The sequence below is a fragment of the Peromyscus californicus genome, unplaced genomic scaffold, assembly GCF_007827085.1.
Source record: "Peromyscus californicus insignis strain IS unplaced genomic scaffold, ASM782708v3 Scaffold_5__1_contigs__length_169319896, whole genome shotgun sequence".
Taxonomy (NCBI): domain Eukaryota; kingdom Metazoa; phylum Chordata; class Mammalia; order Rodentia; family Cricetidae; genus Peromyscus; species Peromyscus californicus.
The window spans coordinates 60,952,480-60,973,620 of NW_026294573.1; the positions used below are offsets into that span (position 1 = coordinate 60,952,480).

Consider the following 21,141-nt stretch of genomic DNA (forward strand, 5'->3'; position numbering starts at 1 on the left):
CCATTTTCTCTTCTGTCAGATTCAGTGTATCTGGTTTTATGTTGAGGTGTTTGATCCATTTAGGATTGAGTTTTGTTCAGGGAGATATAAATGTATCTATTTGGATTCTTCTACAGGTTGCTGTCTAGTTTGACCAGCACCATTTGTTAAATATGCTATCTTTTTTTTCTGATATGTTATTTCTGGTTTCTTTATAAAAAATTCAGGTGTGTGGATTTATGTCTGGGTTTTTCACTTGTTTTATGATGTCATTTAACTCCAATGTTTCTCTGCTTATTTTTTCACCACATGACCTATCTTTTGGTGAGATGGGGATATTTAAGTTACTCACCAACTCTGTGTTGAGGTTAACCTGTGGTTTTATATCTAGTAGAATTTTTAAATGAAAGAGTTTGTTCCTGTGTTTCATGCATAGATGTTTAGAATTGGAATATCATCTTATTATATTGTTCCTCTAATTAATATGAAATGACTTCCCTGATCTATTCTGACTAGATTTAATTTGAAGTGTAGCTTGTCAGATATTAGATTAGTTATGTATGCTTGTTTCTCAGATCAGTGTTTTAAGAATACCTCTGTTCATCCTCTTACTCTAAATCTGTGCCTATCATTGATGATAGGGTGTATTTCTTGGATGAAGTAAGAAAGATAGATCTTGTTTTCTAATCCAATCACAGCTGGTCTGTGTGTTTTTAATGTGAATTTAGAACATTAATTTAATTTCTGCCATTTTACTGATTTTGGAGTGTTTTCTTATATGCTTTTTGATTAACTGTCTTGGTACAATTTATTTATTCCCTGTGACTTATTGGAAGTGTTTATCTCTTCAGACTAAAGTATTTCTTCCACTATCCTCTGTATAATGGTCTTAGTGGCTACAAATTCTTTTAATCTGTTGTTATCATGGAAGTTCTTCTTTCTCTTTAAATTTTAACTGATTATTTTGCTTTTTAATTTTATTTTTGAGATTATATAATCAACAGTATTCCTCCTCTACTTTTCCTCCCTTTAAATTATCCAATATACAATCTCTCATGACTTTATTTCAAATCTGTGACCTCTTTTATCACTAATTGTTATTACATGCATGTACATATACATGTGGACTTTGAACTCAAAACAGAAGAAAAAAAGAAAGAGCACAAGAAACACATATAAACTCAGAGATACATATGTTGGTGCATACAAGAATACCCCAAAACCCCAAAACTAGAAGCCATGACATATACACAAAGTACCTACAGGATTAAACCCCCCCCCAAAAAAAAACCCAACAAAGGTCCTGACAAAACATTATTAGACATATAAGAACCTCCAAAGATGCTATTGATTTTATTTTGTTTGCCATATACTGCTCAGCATCGAGCCTACCATTCATTTCCCCAAGACACCCTTGAAAAAAACTATTGTTTTCATTTGCAAGTGGTTACCAATTGGAGTTAACTTTGGGGTTAGGGTATGGAGGTGTTTCCACCTCTTGCATCTAAAGGACCACATCTGTAGCAAACTTGTGCAAGTCCTGTGCATGTTACCACAGTCTCTGAGTTCATACATGCATTGATCATGCTGTGTTTAGAAGGCCTTCTTTCTTTGGTGTCCTCCATCTCTAGCAGCTCTTACATGCTGTCAGCTTCCTCTCCTCCTCCTCCTCCTCCTCCTCCTCCTCCTCCTCCTCCTCCTCCTCCTCCTCTTCTTTCTGTTTCTCCTTCTCCTTCTCCTTCCTCTTCCTCTTCTTCCTCTTTTCCTCCTTTCCCTCCTTTTTCTCCTTCTCCTCCTTCTCCCCTTCTTCTTCCTTCTCTTCCTCCTCCTCTTCCTCCTCTTCCTCCTTCTTTTTCAGCAAGGTTCCCTGATCACTGAGAGGAGGGATTTCTAGAAAACACCCCAATTAGGGCTGAGTGTTCCAAGGTCTCTCACTCTCTACACATTTTCTGACTGTGAGTCTCTGTATTTGTTCCCAAATTCTGCAGGAGGAAGCTTCTTTGATGATGGCTGAACAAGGCACTGATCTATGAGTATAACAAAATGTCAATAGGAATCATTTACTGCTTCATTCCTTTTGCAGAACAGAAATATTGGGTTTCCCCAAGGTCCTTGGCCTATCTAGTCTGGGGTTCTTGACCACTCAAGAAGTTGCAGGTATGGGTTTCATCTCATAGAGTGGGACTAAATCAAATCAAATATTGGTTGGCTCATCCCACAGGTGTCTTGCCACCATTGCACCAGCATATCTTGAAGGCAGGACAGCATTGTAGATTGAAGGGTTTATAAGCTGTGTGTTATTTACCTTTCTCCTTTGGTAGCATGCAAAATGATATCATCAACACTAGTTTACAGAGGTGAAGGCGCTAGGTAGGTACCATCTGGACTTTTCTATTTTCAATGAGTTGTATAAGTGTTGTCTTCAGCATTACCATCAGTTTGTGGGAAACAAACAATAGCCTTGGCAATAACCTTGGTTGTCCAATTTGATTAGATGTAACGCATTCCCAACGCTGGAAACTCCATTGTGTGACAAAAGATGTGTAATTGGAGCTCTGCCCCTCCTGTTATTTGGCAAGTTCATCCAGATAACCTTTATATATGTTTACATTTTAGAAAGCTTCTACTGTATTAGGTTTTCATATGACCCCTCAAATGGTCTTTAGTTGTAGATGTCCCCCCTTCTCTCCCTCTTCCTGTTTGATCCTCCAATTCCAGCCCCTTCCATCATCTATAACTATCTATTTTATTCCCCTTTCCTAATGAGATCTATCTGCTCTCCTCACCCTGGTCTGTATACCTAACCTCTCTGGTTATATGGGTTTCGACTAGCTTATCAAATATTTAACAGCTAGCACACACATATAAGTGAATATATACCATATTTGTCTTTATAAGTCTGGGCTGCCTCACTCAGGATAATTTTTTCTAATTCTAACCACTTAACTGAGAATTTTGTACTTTCGTTTTCTCTACCAGCTAAATAGGATTCAATTGTATAAATGGATCACATTTTCTTTATATATTCTTCTGTTTGGGACATTTAGATTGTTTTCAATTCCTGGCTATTATGAGTAGAGCAGGAATGAACATGACTGACCAAGTGTAAAGTAGGATGAAGTGCCCCCCTGGGTATATACCAAAGATTTGTATAGCTGGACCCTGAGATAGTTCAATCTCCATCTTTCTGAGGAACTGGCACATGATTTGCATAGTTACTACACAAGTGTGCACTCTCAGCAGCAATGATTGAGTGTCTGTCTGTCTTATTTCTTATCCTTGCCAACACTAGCTGTCATTTGTTTTATTGATCTTGGCCACTCTGACTTCTGTGAGATGAAATCTCAAGGTAGTTTGATTTACATTTCCTTGATGGCTAAGGATGTTAAACATTTCTTTAAGTGTTTCTCAGTTTCATAAGTATTTCTAGCATCATTATATATAAGTTATCATTATATATAAGTTCTGTCCCATGAAAATATAGCATGTTTAACTCAACCACTGTTGCTTTAAGAGATATCTGAGCAACTAACTTCAGAGTTTAAAGAGAAATAGTTTGATTTTTCAGTCTTTATACTGAAGTGGTTGAAGTTGAGAAAGTCACTTGTCTTTGCCTTGATTACTTGTCATTAAGGTAGCAAACTCCATTCTCCATGTTTATTCCTTAGCACAAATAATACATTATTATATATAAGTAAGCATTGAAAATTTAAAAATTGTTCTAAGAATTGCATAAAAGTGTTAAATATCTGTAGCTAAATAATAAATTAAGAGAATTATATGTTTCTAGGTTTCATGTATGTAATAAAAAAGACTATCCAACTTAGGAAAGGTACCACAGTGGAGATTAGGTTAGTGTTCAGTGAAGATGTATACAATACTTTGAAATGGTTTCAGTTTTCTTATCAACTTATACCACAGTTGGGAATACCCAAAAGATGCTCAATCATAGTACAAGGACACTTGCTCAACTATGTTCATAGCAGCTCTATTCATAATAGCCAGAAACTGGAAATAACCTAGATATCCCTCAATGAAAGATTGGATAAAGAATTGGAAAAATGACACCATGAAATTTGCAGGCAAATGGATGGAACTAGAAAATCATCATCCTAAGCAAGGCAACCCAGACCCTTCTCAAACATGATATGTATTCACTTATAAGTGGATATTAGTTTTTAATTAAGGGATAATCACACCACAATCCACATACCTGGAGAAGTTATATAAAGAAGAAAGATCTGGGGTGGGCACATAGATCTCCCTGGCAAGGGGAAAGTTGTGGGTGTACTTGCAGTGGTTTGGGATGGGAACATGAGGGATCAGGTAGCAGATGGAGGGATGGAGGGAGAGAGTACAGGAAGAGATAACTGGAGTAAGTGTGCATCTAGGGGGCATTAGTAAAGCAGTGCAGTGGAAATTTCCTGGAGCTTATAAGGGTAACCCTATCAAGGATTCATAGTACTGGAGGATGTGGAGCCTGAATCAGCCATATTCTACAACCAGGCTAGGCTTTCAGTGATGGGACTGGGCCACCAACCCAGACACAAAACCTTTGACCTACCACCGGTCCTGCCTCAAAGAAGCACGGGAGCAATGGTGACTCAGCTTGTGCAAGTGTGCAATTAATGACTGGTCTAACTTGAGGTCCAAGCCACAAGAGGGGGCACATATTCAACACTGCCTGGAAAATCGGGATCCAGAAGCTGGTGAAATGATTCCTAATGATATTCTGCTATACTCATAGATTGCCTCGCCCAATCATCATCAGAGAGACTTCCTCCACCAGTTGATGGGAGCAGATAGAGACCCACAGACAAACATTAGTTGGAGTTCTGAGAACCCTGAAAAAGAGCGGGGGTGGGGGGGAAAGGGGGGGTTGGGGGTGGGGGGAGGATTGTAGGAGACAGGGTTCAAGGACACCGGGAGAACAGGGCTCACAGAATCAACAAAGCAGGGCTCCTAGGGGCTCACAGAGACTTAAGCAGCAACCATGGTGCCTGCATTGTTCTGTGCTAGATCCTCTGCATTCATGCTGTGGTTGTTTAGCATGAATTTTGTTGTTGTTGTTGTTGTTGGACTCCTGAATAGTGGAAGTGGGGGTGTCTCTGACTTTTTTGCCTGCTTGTGAGACCCTTTTCCTTCTACCGGGTTGCCTCATCTAGGCTAGATTTGAGGGTTTATGCCTAGTCTTATTGTATCTTGTTATGCCATATTCCATTAACACCACTGGGAGGACTGCTCTTTTCCGAAGAGAAACTGAGGAGCATTCGCTCTCAGGGAGAAGTGAGGTTGGGGAGGACTGAGAGGGGAGGCTGCAGTTGGGATGTATTGTACGAGAGAAGAATGAAGAAAGAAAAAAAAAACCAAGAGAATCAAATTTAAGAGTTTGGGAACAGAAGTGTGAGTGATAGTTGAAAAGTGTTCTATGAACATGGTTCAACTTCCCGAGGGTTAGAGATCTGCTCCCCGGTAGTGTGTGCCAATAAACATGGCCCTGCCTGTTTAAGGTTAAAAAAACGGGGATGAGGTGTCCCATCATTCTTACAAGATAAGTCTGTAATGCTTACACATAGCCTTGGAAAGAGGATTACAAGATAAGTCTGTAGTGCTTACACATAGCCTTGGAAAGAGGATGTTTTCAATATGTTGAGGGGAAATCCTTGCAGGTCCTACCTACTAGAGTTTGAAGAAATCATCTGTCACTTTAAACTGAGTGTGCTGATGCTGTTTTTTAAAATATGTTTTTATTCTTGAGAATTTCATACAGGTATATAATGAAATATGATCATATGTTTCCTCTCCAAATTCTCCCATACCATTCCACCCAACTTCAGGTCTGTTTTTTATTTATTTTTGCTTGTTTGTTTGTTTGTTTTATTTTCTGTTGTTGCTGTTGTTGTTTTTATAATCCACTTAATTTAATTAGTTTCCCCCTGTGTTTATGGCGTTGGACTGTTCACTGGAACATGGGAATCCTCTCATTGGCCAAATCAAGTCTCTTGGAGGCCTAGTCTGTTCTGAAGGGAAATGGAGAGGGAGAGGATCTGGGGGAGAGGGAAAGTGGGAAGGCAGCTGGGAGAAGTGGAGGGAGGGGAAACTATGGTTAGGATGTATTGAATGAGAGAAGAATCCATTTTCACTAATAATAATGTTGATGATTATGATGATGATAGCAATAACAAAGAATGATGCTCCTTTCTCCAGAATCTATCAACTACTAATAGATTCTCATTAAAAATGGGGACTTGTAGCAAGAATATTAAAGGTACTTATTAATAAAAACAAATCTGAGGCCAGTTATTGGGGTGAATGCTGGAAGATCAGAGAAGCAGAACAAGCCATAGCTTCCTCACCTCAACAGTTCCTCAGCTGATCCTATTTCCTCAGACTGGAAGATTCTGTATCCTCATCCCAATGGCTCTCAGCTGAACTGCTGCTCAATGCCTAAATGCTTAACCAGCCAAATACTTCTAGTTTCTGGTCCTCACGCCTAATATATCTTTCTGCTTTCTGCCTAACTTCCTGGGATTAAAGGCTTACTTTCTGGGATTAAAGTTGTGAGTCACCATGCATGGCTGTTTCCAATGTGGCCTTGAACTCACAGAGATCCAGAGGGATTTCTGCCTCTGGAATGCTAGGATTAAAGGTGTGTGCTACCACTGCCTATCCTCTATATTTAATATTGTGGCTGTCCTGTTCTCTGACCCCAGATAAGTTTATTAATGTGAACAGTATTTTGGGGAACACAATACCACCACAGGGACTAGACAATAACCCATCTATGCTAAACTTTTGGTTGACTTTATCCTGGGATTGTCTTGTTCTGTTATCCCCAGATACGCTGAGTTCATAATTACAACAGCTGTGTAAAATCCAAAAGACAGCATTTCATAGACTTCCCTCTACCCACAATCTCTTACATCTTTTCTCTTTCCTCTTCTTTCATCTTTCTTCTTTACCTATTGTTCTGTGATATCCCTTGAACCTTGGTTGGGTTAATATATATGTCTCATGTAGGACTGAGCACTCAGTCTATTATTCTTAGCACTATGACTAGCTATTCATCTATTCATAAAAGGTTGCCTACTATGAAAAGAAGTTTCTCTGACCAAGGTTGAAACAAATCCCATTCTGTGGTTATAAATATAAATTTAGAAGGTATGTTGATAGCATGAACACTCAGTAAAATAACAATAGCAAGATTGACACTAGGACCTATGACCTCACTAGCCATGGGCTTTTAACCAGGACCAGACATAGACTTCGCTCCCATGGAGCAGGCCAAATACCCAACCAGAAAGGGTTTAGTTACTCTGCAAAAGTCATGCCATTATTGAACCTGTCAGTATAAGTTATCTGGAAAGTCGGTATTGTACCATGGTGGGTAAGCACAATGATATCCTTTCTTCTTCAGCAGCTGACATATATCATATTCAGGCATTATGACATCTAGCCACCAGGGAGGTACTTTCTGGTCAGTATGAGGTTATCTACTCTATTCCTTGTAGCCAAAGTGTTTGATGTCTTCGACAGTATGATTTTACCACGTCATTATAGATGTATCCAAGGACAATTGAAGTATCTTATGCTGTCGCAGAGAACTCTGAAGCTTCCCTGACCAATAATTCATAGAAAGGTATCGAATCATGCCTTACACTGCAATTTTCATTTAATAGCCCATCTATTCTGGGGATGACATTGTCTATCTATGCAGTGTAATTCAGTTATAACTCAAACAAAACAGAGCAAAACTACTTTATTCCTGTCTTTTCTGTGAGTGATATATTGTAAGATTTCCAGTGGCTACAAGAAACCAGAGATACTAGAGTTTTCATTATATATGAAATTTTCTTCTATTTTCACAGAATTATGAAAAGGTTGAATTAATAAACTATATATTGCAATAGATTATCAAAAGAGTAGTAAAAATAAAGCAATGGAACTGAGATAAGCATAGAGATATCATGACACTTGTAGGCAAGTATCTGATGCTATGTAAATAGGTGAGAGTATTTGTTTGACAGGCTGTGTATGAAGTGAGATAGTCCATATTTCATTGTGAGACCAGAAGAATATGCAATCTAAGGCTCAAATAATATTTTTATTTCCTGGAATTTTCCATTTAATATTTTTGGTGCACTGTTGAACATGGATAAATGAGTTGTCAAGTGAGCAGACTATTGCATTAATAAGTTGAATCCCTCCTTTCTCTGCTTGATAATGCATATCTTCCTATTACAATAAGGAATATTAAACCAAGAAGAAACCTTAATAGATTGATGGTTGTCCTTTATCTCAAAGTAATCACACCTCATGTCTTAAGCAACAGGTCAATGTACTCCTCTTAGTCATGGATAGAACAATCTTATGTTGATAGCCAAATTTTCTCTGAGAAGAACTTGAGCTTCATGGAAGGTCACTTCTGAAACTTCAAAATGCTTTTCTTACATTTCCATCACTTTGCATTTTTATCAGTTTTCCCTTAGAGTGGCTCAAATCATTTTACCAAATGATCTTGCCAGATGAGGTGAGTCAATCATCTTTGGAAAATTCATTAAATCAGAGGCCACCAGGGTACCATTTGTTCACTGAAGTACTCTTCACACAGGCTCAAGGGGTTAATGTGCTTACTAAAGTGCTCACAAAATAGTTTATTCACTCAGAAAAAAACTCTCTCCCTAACTCATTCGTTCTCTTACCATGCTTGCAAAGCAAGTATGTTAAAAAGATTTGAATACTGATCCAATAGAAAAATATTACAAGTTATTCAAGGTGATATTTTATTATATTGAATTCTATATCTGAAAAGATACTGTCAGGGATCAGTAGAAAGATGGTGAAATGAAGAAAGATGGATTCAAGTTTTGACCAAGGTCAGCTTCAGCCTATTGATGACTATTAGATGTGAGCACAGGGATATAAAGAGACCAAGGGCTTAAAGTATTTCATAGCAAGTGTGAAAATTATATGTAGATAAGCACATCAATTCCTTTTTTCATGAAATAGAGAAAAATATTATATACCTCACAATTTACTTCTGTAAAATGGTAAAGAATGCAGGTACTGGTAAGAATCAGAGTTTTTAGTTGAATACAGATTCTATACAAATTTTTGTATCACCGTGCATAATTACTTTGTGCATCTAAGTACACATACTCTTGACTATAAAATTAGATATAGCATTGCTTCATTGAAATGGTTATTGTGTAAATTTGATGCTAATACAGAAAGTGTACTACTATGCCTATCATATACAGAGGGATAACTATGCCCAGAAAAAATTATACATAAGAATGTACTGATTTTACACATATATATATATATATATATATATATATATATACATTGTATACATATGTATATTTAAATTTTTACATCACGATAAAATATTGCTCCTCTTTTGCTTAACAAACTATCTCTGAGCCAGGCCGTGGTGGCGCACGCCTTTAATCCCAGCACTCAGGCGGCAGAGCCAGACGGATCTCTGAGAGTTCAAGGCCAGCTTGGTCTACAGAGCAAGATCCAGGACAAGCACCAAAACTGCATGGAGAAGCCCTGTCTTGAAAAACAAAAAACAAAAACAAAAAAAAAACAAAGCTATTGCTAAAATCATATGTGTTCACTCATAATAAAACTAAAAGATATATAAAACACTCACAACATGGGCAAAAGAGCTGATAACCAAGGGGCATTAGTTAATTTGGTTGTTCTTTAATTAGGAAGCCTTAGATAAAGAGATAAAATAAAACCATTGGCCAAATCTCCACTGAGTTTTATATATAAGCTTTAATTTTATATGATAATTACAGTTACATTCCTTTATAAGGCAACAAAATTATTCGGACATATAAATAGAATGCAAGCACTTCTTGTGGTAAATGAGCTCTGTGAGCCTCCTAATAAGTCCAGATTTCTAGTTCTTGGTGTCTCCTTTTTTCCTTTGAATGTGGTTAGGAACTGTGACTTGCTTCTAGCAATAAATTGCAAAGGTTAAGGGAGTTTGGAGATACAATAAAAGTCTATAATCAGTTGATTTTGAATTAATCAACAGGAAGATGATTAGGACTAGTCTCCCAATGAGATAAGAAATTGCCATTGCTGGGTTTGAAGAAATAAGCTTGTACTGTATATTGTAAGAAAACCTATGGTGAAGGCCAGGAGATATTAATTGTAGACAGCATCTTCATTAGGAGTGGAATTCCATGATCCATTTCCCATCTCAGTTTTGTGACCCTGTCTAACTTGAACTTATGCAGGCCTTGTGTGTGCTATTATATTCTCTGTGAGAACACATGTGCATCAGTCTTGTTGTAGGTCGAAGACCCTATTTATCTGGAGTCATCCACCATTCTAATCCTTATATTCTTTCTGCCTCCTCTTCTCCATAAATGTCTCAGACTTGAGGGGAGGGTTTTGAGAAGATATCTTAAATAGAACTGAATACTCTAAAGTCCCTCATGCTCTTCACATTGTCCATTGTGGGTCTCTGCGTTAATTCCATCTTATGCAATAAAAAGCATTTCTGATGAGGGCTGAGAAAGGCATTCATCTATTGGTAGAGAAGTATATCATCAGGAGTCATCACAATACTATGTTCTTGTGGTAGAATATTAGTAGTAGATTTTCCATAGACCCAGGAGCTACGTAGTCTCAGAATCTTGCTCCTCTTAGCAATCTCATGTATGAGTTCCATTTCATGAAGAGAGTGTTAAATCCAATTTTTTAAAAAGTAGTTACTACAAATCTTGTGCCTCTATTGTGCTATCATATCCTGCAAACAGTTCACTGTTGTAGGTCACAGATTTTATAGTTGTGTGATATTGGTGATTATCTTTCTACTCTAGTATCATACAGAGTACCTTTCAATACCATGAAAGCTAGTCAACAAGGGTGAAGTTTCTACTTAGCCATCAGCTTGATTTCTCCACGTTCAGTTACAAAAGTACTATATTCTACAATAGGGCCTTATAAGCACATTGGAGAGAACAATTAATAGCCCTGGCTATGGCCTACAGTTTTTGGAGGTTTCCATGGGACTCCTTCGGCCAACGACTCAACAAATGTAACCTATTCTTGACTCTGAAGACTTTATTTGGGTCATAATGTGTCTTCTTGGGGCATTTTGTCACCAATTACATCATAACTTCACTTAGATTCATTTCATATAGGTATATATTTTAGGAAATTTCTATAGTAGGTTTCCATACTGATTGTCAAAAGGAATTTAGTGTTAGTTGGCCCTCCCTGTGTTCAGTACTTTACCTTGCTCTCCCTCACCTATTTTTGATCTTCTTATTCTATTTTCCCCTATATCTCTCCATAAGTCTATATTCTATTTCCCCTTTCTTAAGAGATCCCCTTTGTCTCTTACTAGGTATCTAACCTCTGTGGGTATTCAAATTGTAGCGTGCATATTGAAAGCTTAAAAACTAATATCTGCATATAAGTAAAAACATACAATATTTGTATTTTTGTGGCTGGGTTTACTTACTCATGATAACTTTTTTCAAATTTTATCAATTTAACTGCAAATTTCATAATTTCATTTTTCTAAACAGATGAATAATATTCCACTGTGTAAATGTACCACATTTTCATTATTTATTCACAAACGGATGGATCTCTATATTGTTCTAATTTCTGTCTATAATAATAGTGAAATAATGAACATGCTTGAGCAAGCATCTTTGTAGTAGAATGTATAATCCTTTGAGTATTTGTCCAAGAGTGTTATAGCTGGATATTAAGGTGGTTCAATTCTCAGGTTCCTGAAAAACCAATGCTCTGGTTTCCACAGTGATTGTATAAGTGTGTGCCTGTACAATCAATGAATAAGTACTACACTCTTCCTTCATCCTCACCAACATGGGCTTTCTTTTTATTTAATTATTGATTTTGAACATTCTGACTGGTATAAATGAAATATCAAGTTAGTGTACCAGGAATCTTAACAGGTTTTATTAATAAAAACAAACCTGGAGCCAGGTATGGCGTGAATGCTGAAAGATCAGAGAGACAGAACAGGCCACAGCTAACCTCACCTGGCCAACTTCTCAGCTGATCCTGTTTCCTCAGACTGGAAACTTCTGTGTCCTCATCTAAATGGATCTCAGCTGAACTGCTGCTAAAAACTAAAAGCTTAACCAGACTCTAGTTCCTCATCCTCGCACCTTATATACATGTTTGCTCCATCATCACTTCCTGGGATTAAAGGCATGTGTCACCATGCCTGGCTGTTTCCAGTGTGGCCTTGAACTCACAGAGATCCAAACAGATCTCTGCCTCTGGAATGCTAGGATTAAAGACATGTGCTACCACTGACTATGTTTAATATTGTGGCTGTTCTGTTCTCTGACCCCCCAGATAAGTTTATTGGGATGCACAATATATCAATCACAAGTTAGTTTTAATTTTATATTTCTTTAATAGTTAAAGGATGTTGAACATTTCTTTAAATATTTCTTAGTCATTTATATTTCATCTTTATAGAACTTTCTGATTAATTCTGTACCCCATTTTTTAAATTCAGTTCCTTTGGTTCTTAAAGATAACACTTTGTAGTTCTTTTTATAATCTAGAGACTAGCTCTCTATCAAATGTATAATTTGCTAAGATCTTTACCCATCCAGTAGGCTTCAGTTTTGCCAGAGTAATTTGTTCTTTGCCACACAGAAGCTTCTCAGTTTCATGATGTCTCATTTATTAGTTTTTGGTCTTAATGCCTGTTCCATTGGTGTCCTATTCAAAAAGCCCTTTCCTGTGCCTATGAATCCAAGTCTATTCCCCACATCCTCTTCTATCATACTCAGTGTATATGGATTTATTTTGGGGTCGATGATCCAACTGTGGTTGAATTTTGTAGAGGGTGATAGATATAGATCTATTTTCATTCCTCTACAGGCAACCGTCCAGTCTCACCAACCCTTTTGCTGAAGATATATTTTCTCCAATGGGTATTTTTGGCTTCTTTTTAAAAATCAGATGTTTGTAGATATGTGGAATTATGTCTGGTTCTTCAGTTTGATGCTTTTCATTAAGGTGTCTCTTTTCATGCCAATATCATACAGTTTTTATTGCTCTATAAATACAACTTGAAATCTGGAATGGTGGATCTTTTGGCAATTCTTTTATTACTCAGGGCTATTTTTAACCACCTTTTTGTTTGGGTTTTTTTGTGTATCTTTATGAAGATAAAGATTTTTTTTTCAAATTCTGTGAAGAAGTATATTAGAATTTTGATAGAGATTGCACTGAATCTGTAGATTGTTTTTGGTAGAATGATCAGAACCACAATATTAATCCTACTGAGCAATAAGCAAGGGGATTATTCTATCTTCTGATATCTCCTTCAATTTTTTTTTCAATGTCATAAATTTTTATTTTACAAGTCATTCACTTGCTTGGTCAACATGATTCCAAGTTAATTTTGAGGCTATTGTGAAAGTTATTACTTCCCTGATTTCTTTCACAGTTTATTTTGACACTTGTATACAGGAAGATTACTGATATTTGTGTATTAATTTTGTATCCTGCTACTTTGCTTAAAGTGTTTGTCAGCTGTAGAAATTTTCTAATGGAGTTTAAGGGGTCTTTTATCTATAAAATTACATCAACTGAAAATAAAGATACTTTGACTTCTTACTTCCCTGTTTGTATCCCCTTGATCTTCTTCAGTTGTGTTACTGATCTAGCTAAGACCTTAAGAACTATGTTGAGTAGCTATGGAGAAAGTCACATCCTTGTCTTGTTCCTGAATTTAGTGGAAATTATTCAAATTTCTATTAATAATGGTGATTGAGGTCCTGCTACAAATTATATTTATTTGTTTATCTCTCCAGGACTTTTAACATGAAGAAATTGGAGTTGTCTTTTCTGCATCAAATAAGTTGACCATGCGTGTTCCTGATCATGCTGAGTCTGCCTGAGCACCTAGCAACAGTCACTGTCAGAGTTCCTAATCATGCCCAGGCAATGAGGGATGACCACACACACTGGGCACTGGGAGGAGGGTATATAAGGCCCACCCTGTTATTGAATAAAAGAGTTCATTATTTGCTTTCCTTGGCTACTGGTCTGAGCCAATTTCCTCAACCCTATGGACTTGTCCTATTACACATGTGGTTTCTGTCCTTTAATCTGTTTATGAAATATATTATGTTTATTTATTTATGTATGTTGAAATCTCTGTGCATCTCTGAGATGAAGCCAACTTGATCATGGACTTTGAAATATATCTTCAGTTTCTACTTTGTGAAATAATTTGAGGATTTTGACATTAATTATTTGAAAGTCTGGCAGAATTCTGTACTGAATCCATCTGGTCCTTGGCATTTTTTGGGTAGGAGATTTTGAATTATTGTTTCCATTTCACTAGGAGTTATGAGTCTGCTTAAGTTACTTATTTGACCTGGATTTAACTTTGCTAGGTCATATATGTCAAGAAATCAATCCATTAATTTTAGGTTTTCCAGTTTTGTGGAAGAGATTTTTAAAGTACATTCTCCTGATTCTCTGAAAGTCCTCAGTTTCTGATGTAGTGTCCATATTTTGAACTTTTAATTTCAATAATTTTGATTTTTCTGTAACCATAGATTAAAGCTGGTATCAACTATCTCTGTTGAGACTTGTTCTGTGTCCTAATAAGTTGTCAATTTTAGAGAAAGTTTCATGAACTGCTAAAAAGAATATGTGTTCTTTTGTGTTTGGATGAAATATTCTGCAGGTGTCTGCTAGGTCCTTTTTGATTTATGATGCTGTCTATCTTCACTGTTTCTCTTTTATATAGATAACCAAGTCCATTGTTCCTAGTGGGGTACTGAAGTCACCTGCTACCACTGTGTGTTGGTCAATATGTAATTTAACTAGAATAGTGTTTCTTTGCATTTGGTACATAAGTGTTTAGAATTGTAGTATCTTCTTGGTGAATTTATCCTTTAATGAGTATAGTCAATGTCAGTAAAACAGATGCACCTGCTTGCTTCCTGGGTCCATTTCTTGGAATATCTTTTTCCTGCAGTGATTTTTATCCTCCTTGAGGATAAAAGTGCATTTTTTTGGATGCAACAGAAAGATGTACCCTGATTTATAATCTAATTAGTTAGTTTGTATATTTTTATTGGGAGAATTTAGGCCATTAATATTTATAGTTATTAAGAAGCAATGTTCGTTAATTCCTGTTATTTTGTTGTGGTGGTGTGGGTGTTTTACCCCTCTTTTGATATATTGTTTTGAGATTATCCATTTCTTGTGTCCTCTTGGGTGTAGATAACCTCTTCAGACTGATGGTTTTCTTCTAATGCCTTTTTTTAGAGCTGGATTGGTAGTTATAAATTGCTTAAATTTAGTTTCTGGTGGAACATTTTTCTTTCACTGTTACTTGTGATTGATAGTTTTGTTGAGTATAGTAGTTTGGAATGGCATTTTAGGTCTCTCAGTGCTGGTAAAATAACCATCCTGGCACTTCTGTCTTTCAGAGTCTCCACTGAAAAGTCAAGTGTTGCAATTCTAATTGCCTGCCTTTATTTTGTCTTCGCCATTTATCCCTTGAAGCTTTAAATATCCCTTCTTTGTTTTGTACATTTAGTATTTTGATTATTATGTGTTGTGTGCAGTTTCTTTTCTAGTCCTATTTAGTGTTCTGCATGCTTCTTGTATCTTGTTGGACACCTCCTTCTTTAGATTAGAAACTTTCTCCATGATTTTGTCAACAATATTTCCTGTGCCTTTGACTTTGGCTGCTTCTCTTTCATCTATATTTATTATGCATAGCCTTTGTGTTTTCACAGTGACCCAAATTACCTGGATATTTTGTGCCTAGATTTTTTTAAAGATTATAATATTTTCTTTGACTAAGGTATTCATTTCTTCTATATTATCTTCAAGACCTGAAATTCTCTCTTCCACTTTATTAATTCTATTTGTTAGCCTTACCTCTGAGATTTTGTTTGAGTTTCTGAGTCTTCTTTTCCAGTTTTAGGTCAGTTTGGGTATTCTTTAGTGATTCTAATTCTTTGTTAATTTGTACTTTCATGTCTTGAAATGTTTTCTTCATTTCATTCAATTTTGTATCTTCACTGTCTTCATTAAGGCCTGTATTTATATCCTCTTTAAAGTCCTTGAATCTATTCATAATGGCTATTTGTAAATCATTGTCCTATGATTCAGCATTTTTGGGTCTTATTGCAGTGAAGTGGCTGGCTTCTAGAGGAAGCATATTATTTTGGCTATTCATGTTTTTCTTTTTGTTCTGGGATGTAGGCATCTGGAGATATGCTACTTGAGGTGTTTCCTGGTATATATATATGGTTTTGTTTTGTTGGGTGGGTAATTTGTTCTTTGATTGCGGTTACCTGCTCTGGAACCTAGGCAAGTGTGACTGTGGAGTTCCTGGTAGAGAGTGTTTCTGAGGGTCAGTGGGTGACATGAAATAATAAAGATGGGCTGGGAACAAAAGCTGAGAGGTGCAATGGGAAAGAGACAGGATGTTCACACCAAAAGTTGGAGTCCTCAGGGAAAGAAGGAAGGAGGGGCTCCGACAGACAGGCTGCATCAGGACTAAGAATAAATCTGGAGAGGTAGGAATGGAGGCTAAGTAGGATAGAGAAAATCATCTACCTGAGTCTCATTGCAGTTTGGCAACTAGGAGTCCCTGGTTTTTATTTTGTTTGTTTGGTTGGTTGGTTGGTTGGTTGGTTGGTTTTTCTAAGTGTTCTACATGTTGTCTGCTGACACAAAGAAATAGCAAAGGATTAGAAGAGAAGCAGAGAATGTTAATAGGTAACCTTGGGTATGCTCTATTCTTTATCATACTATAAGCATGTGCCACAAATTGGAGGCAGGAGACTTTTCAATATGGTATGGGAGATAGACTATGGTGGGAGTCAGTTCTCCAGGCAGAAAAAAATGTCCATTTGATCTAAGTATATAAAGAAGTCCAAAGCTGTTTAAGTTTTATACATTAAAAACTACCATCAATAGATCCCATGAATGCTGTTATCCTTTAGGTATAAAATCTCTACCAAAGGTCATAGGTTAAACCTTTGTTCCCCAGTGATTAGATCTAATCATTGAGGCATGATTGAATCATGAGAGTTCTGACCTAATCAGTGATAACATTTTCATTATTTGATGACATTACTGATAATTGGTAGAAATACTAGGAATAAATAGAGGAAATGTGTGCCTATGTGGGGTGCTATATTTTCAAAGATTGTACCTATATTCCTCTGACTCACTCCTTTCTCTCTTGGCTATTATGAGGTAAACACATATCTGCTCCACCAAGCCTTCTGCCATTATTTTCTCTCTTACCATGGCCCGAGAAGTAATGATGATGACCAACTAGAAACCAAAACTTCTGAAATCATGAGGCAAAATAATATCTTTCCTCCATTAGATGGAGGAAAGTTTTTTTCAGTTTTTATCACAGCAATGGAGACTCTGGCTAGCACAGTGACTGCTTTTCACTCTATGTCTTCCTAGTCTTTGTCTCCACAAAGACTTTACAGGAATCTGCACATGAATTCTCTTAATCTACTGGTGAGACCCATTGTCATTCTTTAGTTCATCTTCCTTTCCTCATGCCCCAAATCAGAATTAACCAGCACCATTCTTGGTTTTTCTGAACCTGCTGACAAGTCATTGCTTCCTCATCTCTTTTACTACCATTCTGAACTACAAGAAGGTTAATACAACACTCAGTGCTACCCATTTAAGAAACTACAGTGAATATGTTATATCTCAATTTCCTGAGATAATTTCCAACATTGAACATTTCACGTGGAAAAATGTTTCTGGAGAATCTCTTAAAAGTTTTGGACAACACCAAAAATCCACTGATTTCAATAGATCAGAAGTTATTTTAAAATATAAACCAGAAGTATACTGAGTCCATGATGCAACAAAATGCTTTTTAAAAATCAAATTCTTTATAATTCATAGGAGCAGATATTTCTATTTTCTGTGCAGAATCTAAACCAAATCTACAGTGTGTAGCTCAGCAATGGAAAATTCCAGGATATGTGTTTAAACTGTGTTTTGATCAGTAACTATTTTTAATGATATTTTTCCTTACCTGAGCAACCCAGAGGCTGGGCAAATGTAACCTGAGTCCTGTGGTTCTTTTAAAAATGCAGCCCAATCCTCATTCTTCTCTCTCTCTGCTTCTCACACCACTAACTCAGTACCCATGTTCAACATCACTTCAAGGGTGTGATTGGCTTCATGTCTGTGCTTGGATTCTGTTTAAAGAAGAAGCTAAATTGGAATAAGTTTATCACTCTTGGCTAAGATTTTTAACAAAATTTAAAATTGAAGAGAATCTCCTTGCCCCCAGTCACATCTAAAATAATACAGAGTACATCAGCTGGGTACTTGATCTTCAAAGAGAACCATAGGCCTGGATAAAACTTGCTATCCCTGAAAGCATTGTCATCTTAAGCTTTCAGACTTACAGCTTCATGGGTACCCAGGGTACTTTTGATACTTTTTTTTTGGTGTTTCCTAAAAATTAAACTTTCTGTTTTATATGTTTTTAGTAACATAACAATAATTATGATTAAATCAAATAGAGGAAAAACAAATGATAGAAGGTACATAATCCTGAAAATATCCTAAAATTAGTATGCTCTAATGTGTTGAAAAACAGTTCCTCAGATCATAAAGATTAACCATCAAATAGCCTTAAGAAGTAGAGAAAGTAGAGAGCACCACAAGACTCCTTAACCAAACTGGCTATGAAACAGAAGGTATGATCAGTTGAAAGACCATTTTATTACTTCTATCTCTACATGCAAGCTTTTGATGACATACATCTTGTATTTAACCAAGTCTTTATATGATTTGAATATAGTATTTTATCTTCTGATAGGCCATGGTATGTTTTAAGGGAGTTGGATGAATGATGTACAAGTATTCTCTAAGTGCAGAAATGAGAAACTACTATAAAAGAAAAGGATGAGATGGAATAAAATCTTGGTATATTTGTGAACTTACATCTGTTTCAGAATAGAGAATATATAAAATGGAGGCAAAGATAAATCACCCAGAGATGCAGGAGGGGATCAGGGACAATGATCCTGTTACACAGTTACTCAGTTTAATTTGGCTTATTAAATATGGAGATTTATGGACAATAAAGGCAGTATATAGAAGACAGAACCCCAAGACCCAGGAAAATAACGTGATATTGAGACAGCCCATAAAGAAACAGGCAATGAAGCAAATAGATAGCAACCCAGGAAAGAACTGTGAGGGAATCAAAGGATACAATAACACAAAGGAACACTGATAATAGTGTTCAAAGTGAAGTTTTGAATAGGTGAAGTCTTCTATTTTAGGGCATTAAATTAGGTACAGAAATGAAAGTAGGGCATCCTTTTGGATCCTAACATGTGGACTTTGAAGATGTTCCTCATATGTTCATTTGCTAGGCTACATTGTTCTGTAGATAGTTCATGACTTCTGAATCCTGAATATATCACAGATATTTTATCTATTTCTGTTCTGTTTGTGGAACTAAGTGCTAAGTAACCTAATACCACATACTGTACACAATATTTTGAATTTGATCTAAATTTACATAAAACCGTTTGACACAATTCATGGCACAAATTAGGTGTACAATAAATACGAATTTTTCCTTTGTGTAGCAATTCTACTTGATATGTTTGCCTTTTAAAGAATATTTTCAAAAGTTTTGTACTGAGAAAGAATTCAACAAGACGAGCAGAAAGTTATAATTTGCCATAGAGAATAAAAAAAGCTCAAGATTGAATTGAAGTGAAAGCCACTTGTGGTAAAGCATGAGGTAATTGAGCAGCATTAATTTCTAAGACAAGTGAGAAGGACTTCAGAAGGATGGCAGTTTCCATGATAAGTATGGCCTATTGTTTTTTTGTCTGTTAGTATCTAGAAAGGTTTATATTAGTTATTCCCTTATCTTCATGTTATAGTACAATTTGATAAAAATGTCTTGCTTATGTCAGTCATGAACAACTTAAGCAATGATTTAAAATTCAAAAATATTGCATTGAAATATTCTAGAATATATTTGATAGGCTTTAATCTATATATTAATCAGAGAAACAACTTTATTGTAAAGTCATTTAATTAAAACTAAGTTTCTTAATTTTTATTTCTACTAGGTATAATGTGAGGTGTTACAACTAAAGGATGCACTTGGCATATCTGATTCTCTAAAGATTGCACATCTTAGTCACATGTTTATGTGGTAGTTTTTTTTTTTAAATAGTGAACACATGAGATACAATAATTTTAAACCAAACTATGAATCACACCAGGGCAAGGGGACAATTAACAAAGTTGTAAGACTACTTTCCATCATTTATCAGAATCACTGTGCTTTCTACCAGTTTTTTATATCATCTTGATAATTGTAAAAAATAAGGTAGAATCTTGATTTCCAGAATCAATTATTAACTTTCCTTATAATAAATCATTTTATTAAGCTGCCCAAAGCCTAGTGTCAAGAACACTTTGTCCCAGAAAATCGTTGTAGCCTTCAATGATAAATATTATTTCTCATTCTTAAGGTTCCTAAGACGACTTGACATTTGTTGAGTAGTCCCTCTCTAGAACTAACAGATAGAATGAAAATTCTTGCTACCTAGATGTGTGTTTCTTTTCTTGGCAACGTTCTTGACTTTTTTTAGTCTCTTATTTCTGATATCCAAATCAATGTCTCATGACACTGATTTTGAAACATTTATTGAATCTATATGCCGTATTTCGGTAATCTCCATGACTTATGCCAGCTTTTATCAACTATATCAGTATTTCCTCCCTCTGCCCCAATCTATCTGCAAAGTTATGATTCAAACTAGAAACCATGGCATGATGGCACTCTCTGTTTCGTTGAAGCCCTATTACCTAGGAGATTAGGTCCAAGGGTTTTTTATTTGTTATTGTTCGTAGAATTCATACAGATCTTCTATACATTGAAACTGTTCTAGTTCTGTCCTTTCTTCATGGCCACATCCTACTTCAGACTTTACTGAAACTGAAAAACTTCATGGCCTCTGGCATTTTACTTCATTTTATCTGTGATCTGAAAGTTCTACTTGCCATAACCTAATCTGATTCTTCACGTGACTGTCTCCTACAAATATGTCAAGGGTAAATTCATGTGACATTTCTTCC

The 21,141-nt window shown here is 36.2% G+C and overlaps 1 protein-coding gene across 1 annotated transcript in view; it reads right to left on the bottom strand.

The window, feature by feature from the left end:
• LOC128096998 (phospholipase A2-like) overlaps positions 1–16,111 on the bottom strand; it is a 75,824-nt gene extending 59,713 nt beyond the window's left edge. Inside the window, exon 1 of the mRNA XM_052717206.1 lies at positions 15,913–16,111. Within this exon, the coding sequence (XP_052573166.1) occupies positions 15,913–16,111 (199 nt within the window). The remainder of the gene's footprint in view (positions 1–15,912) is intronic.
• Positions 16,112–21,141: the final 5,030 nt, after the last annotated feature.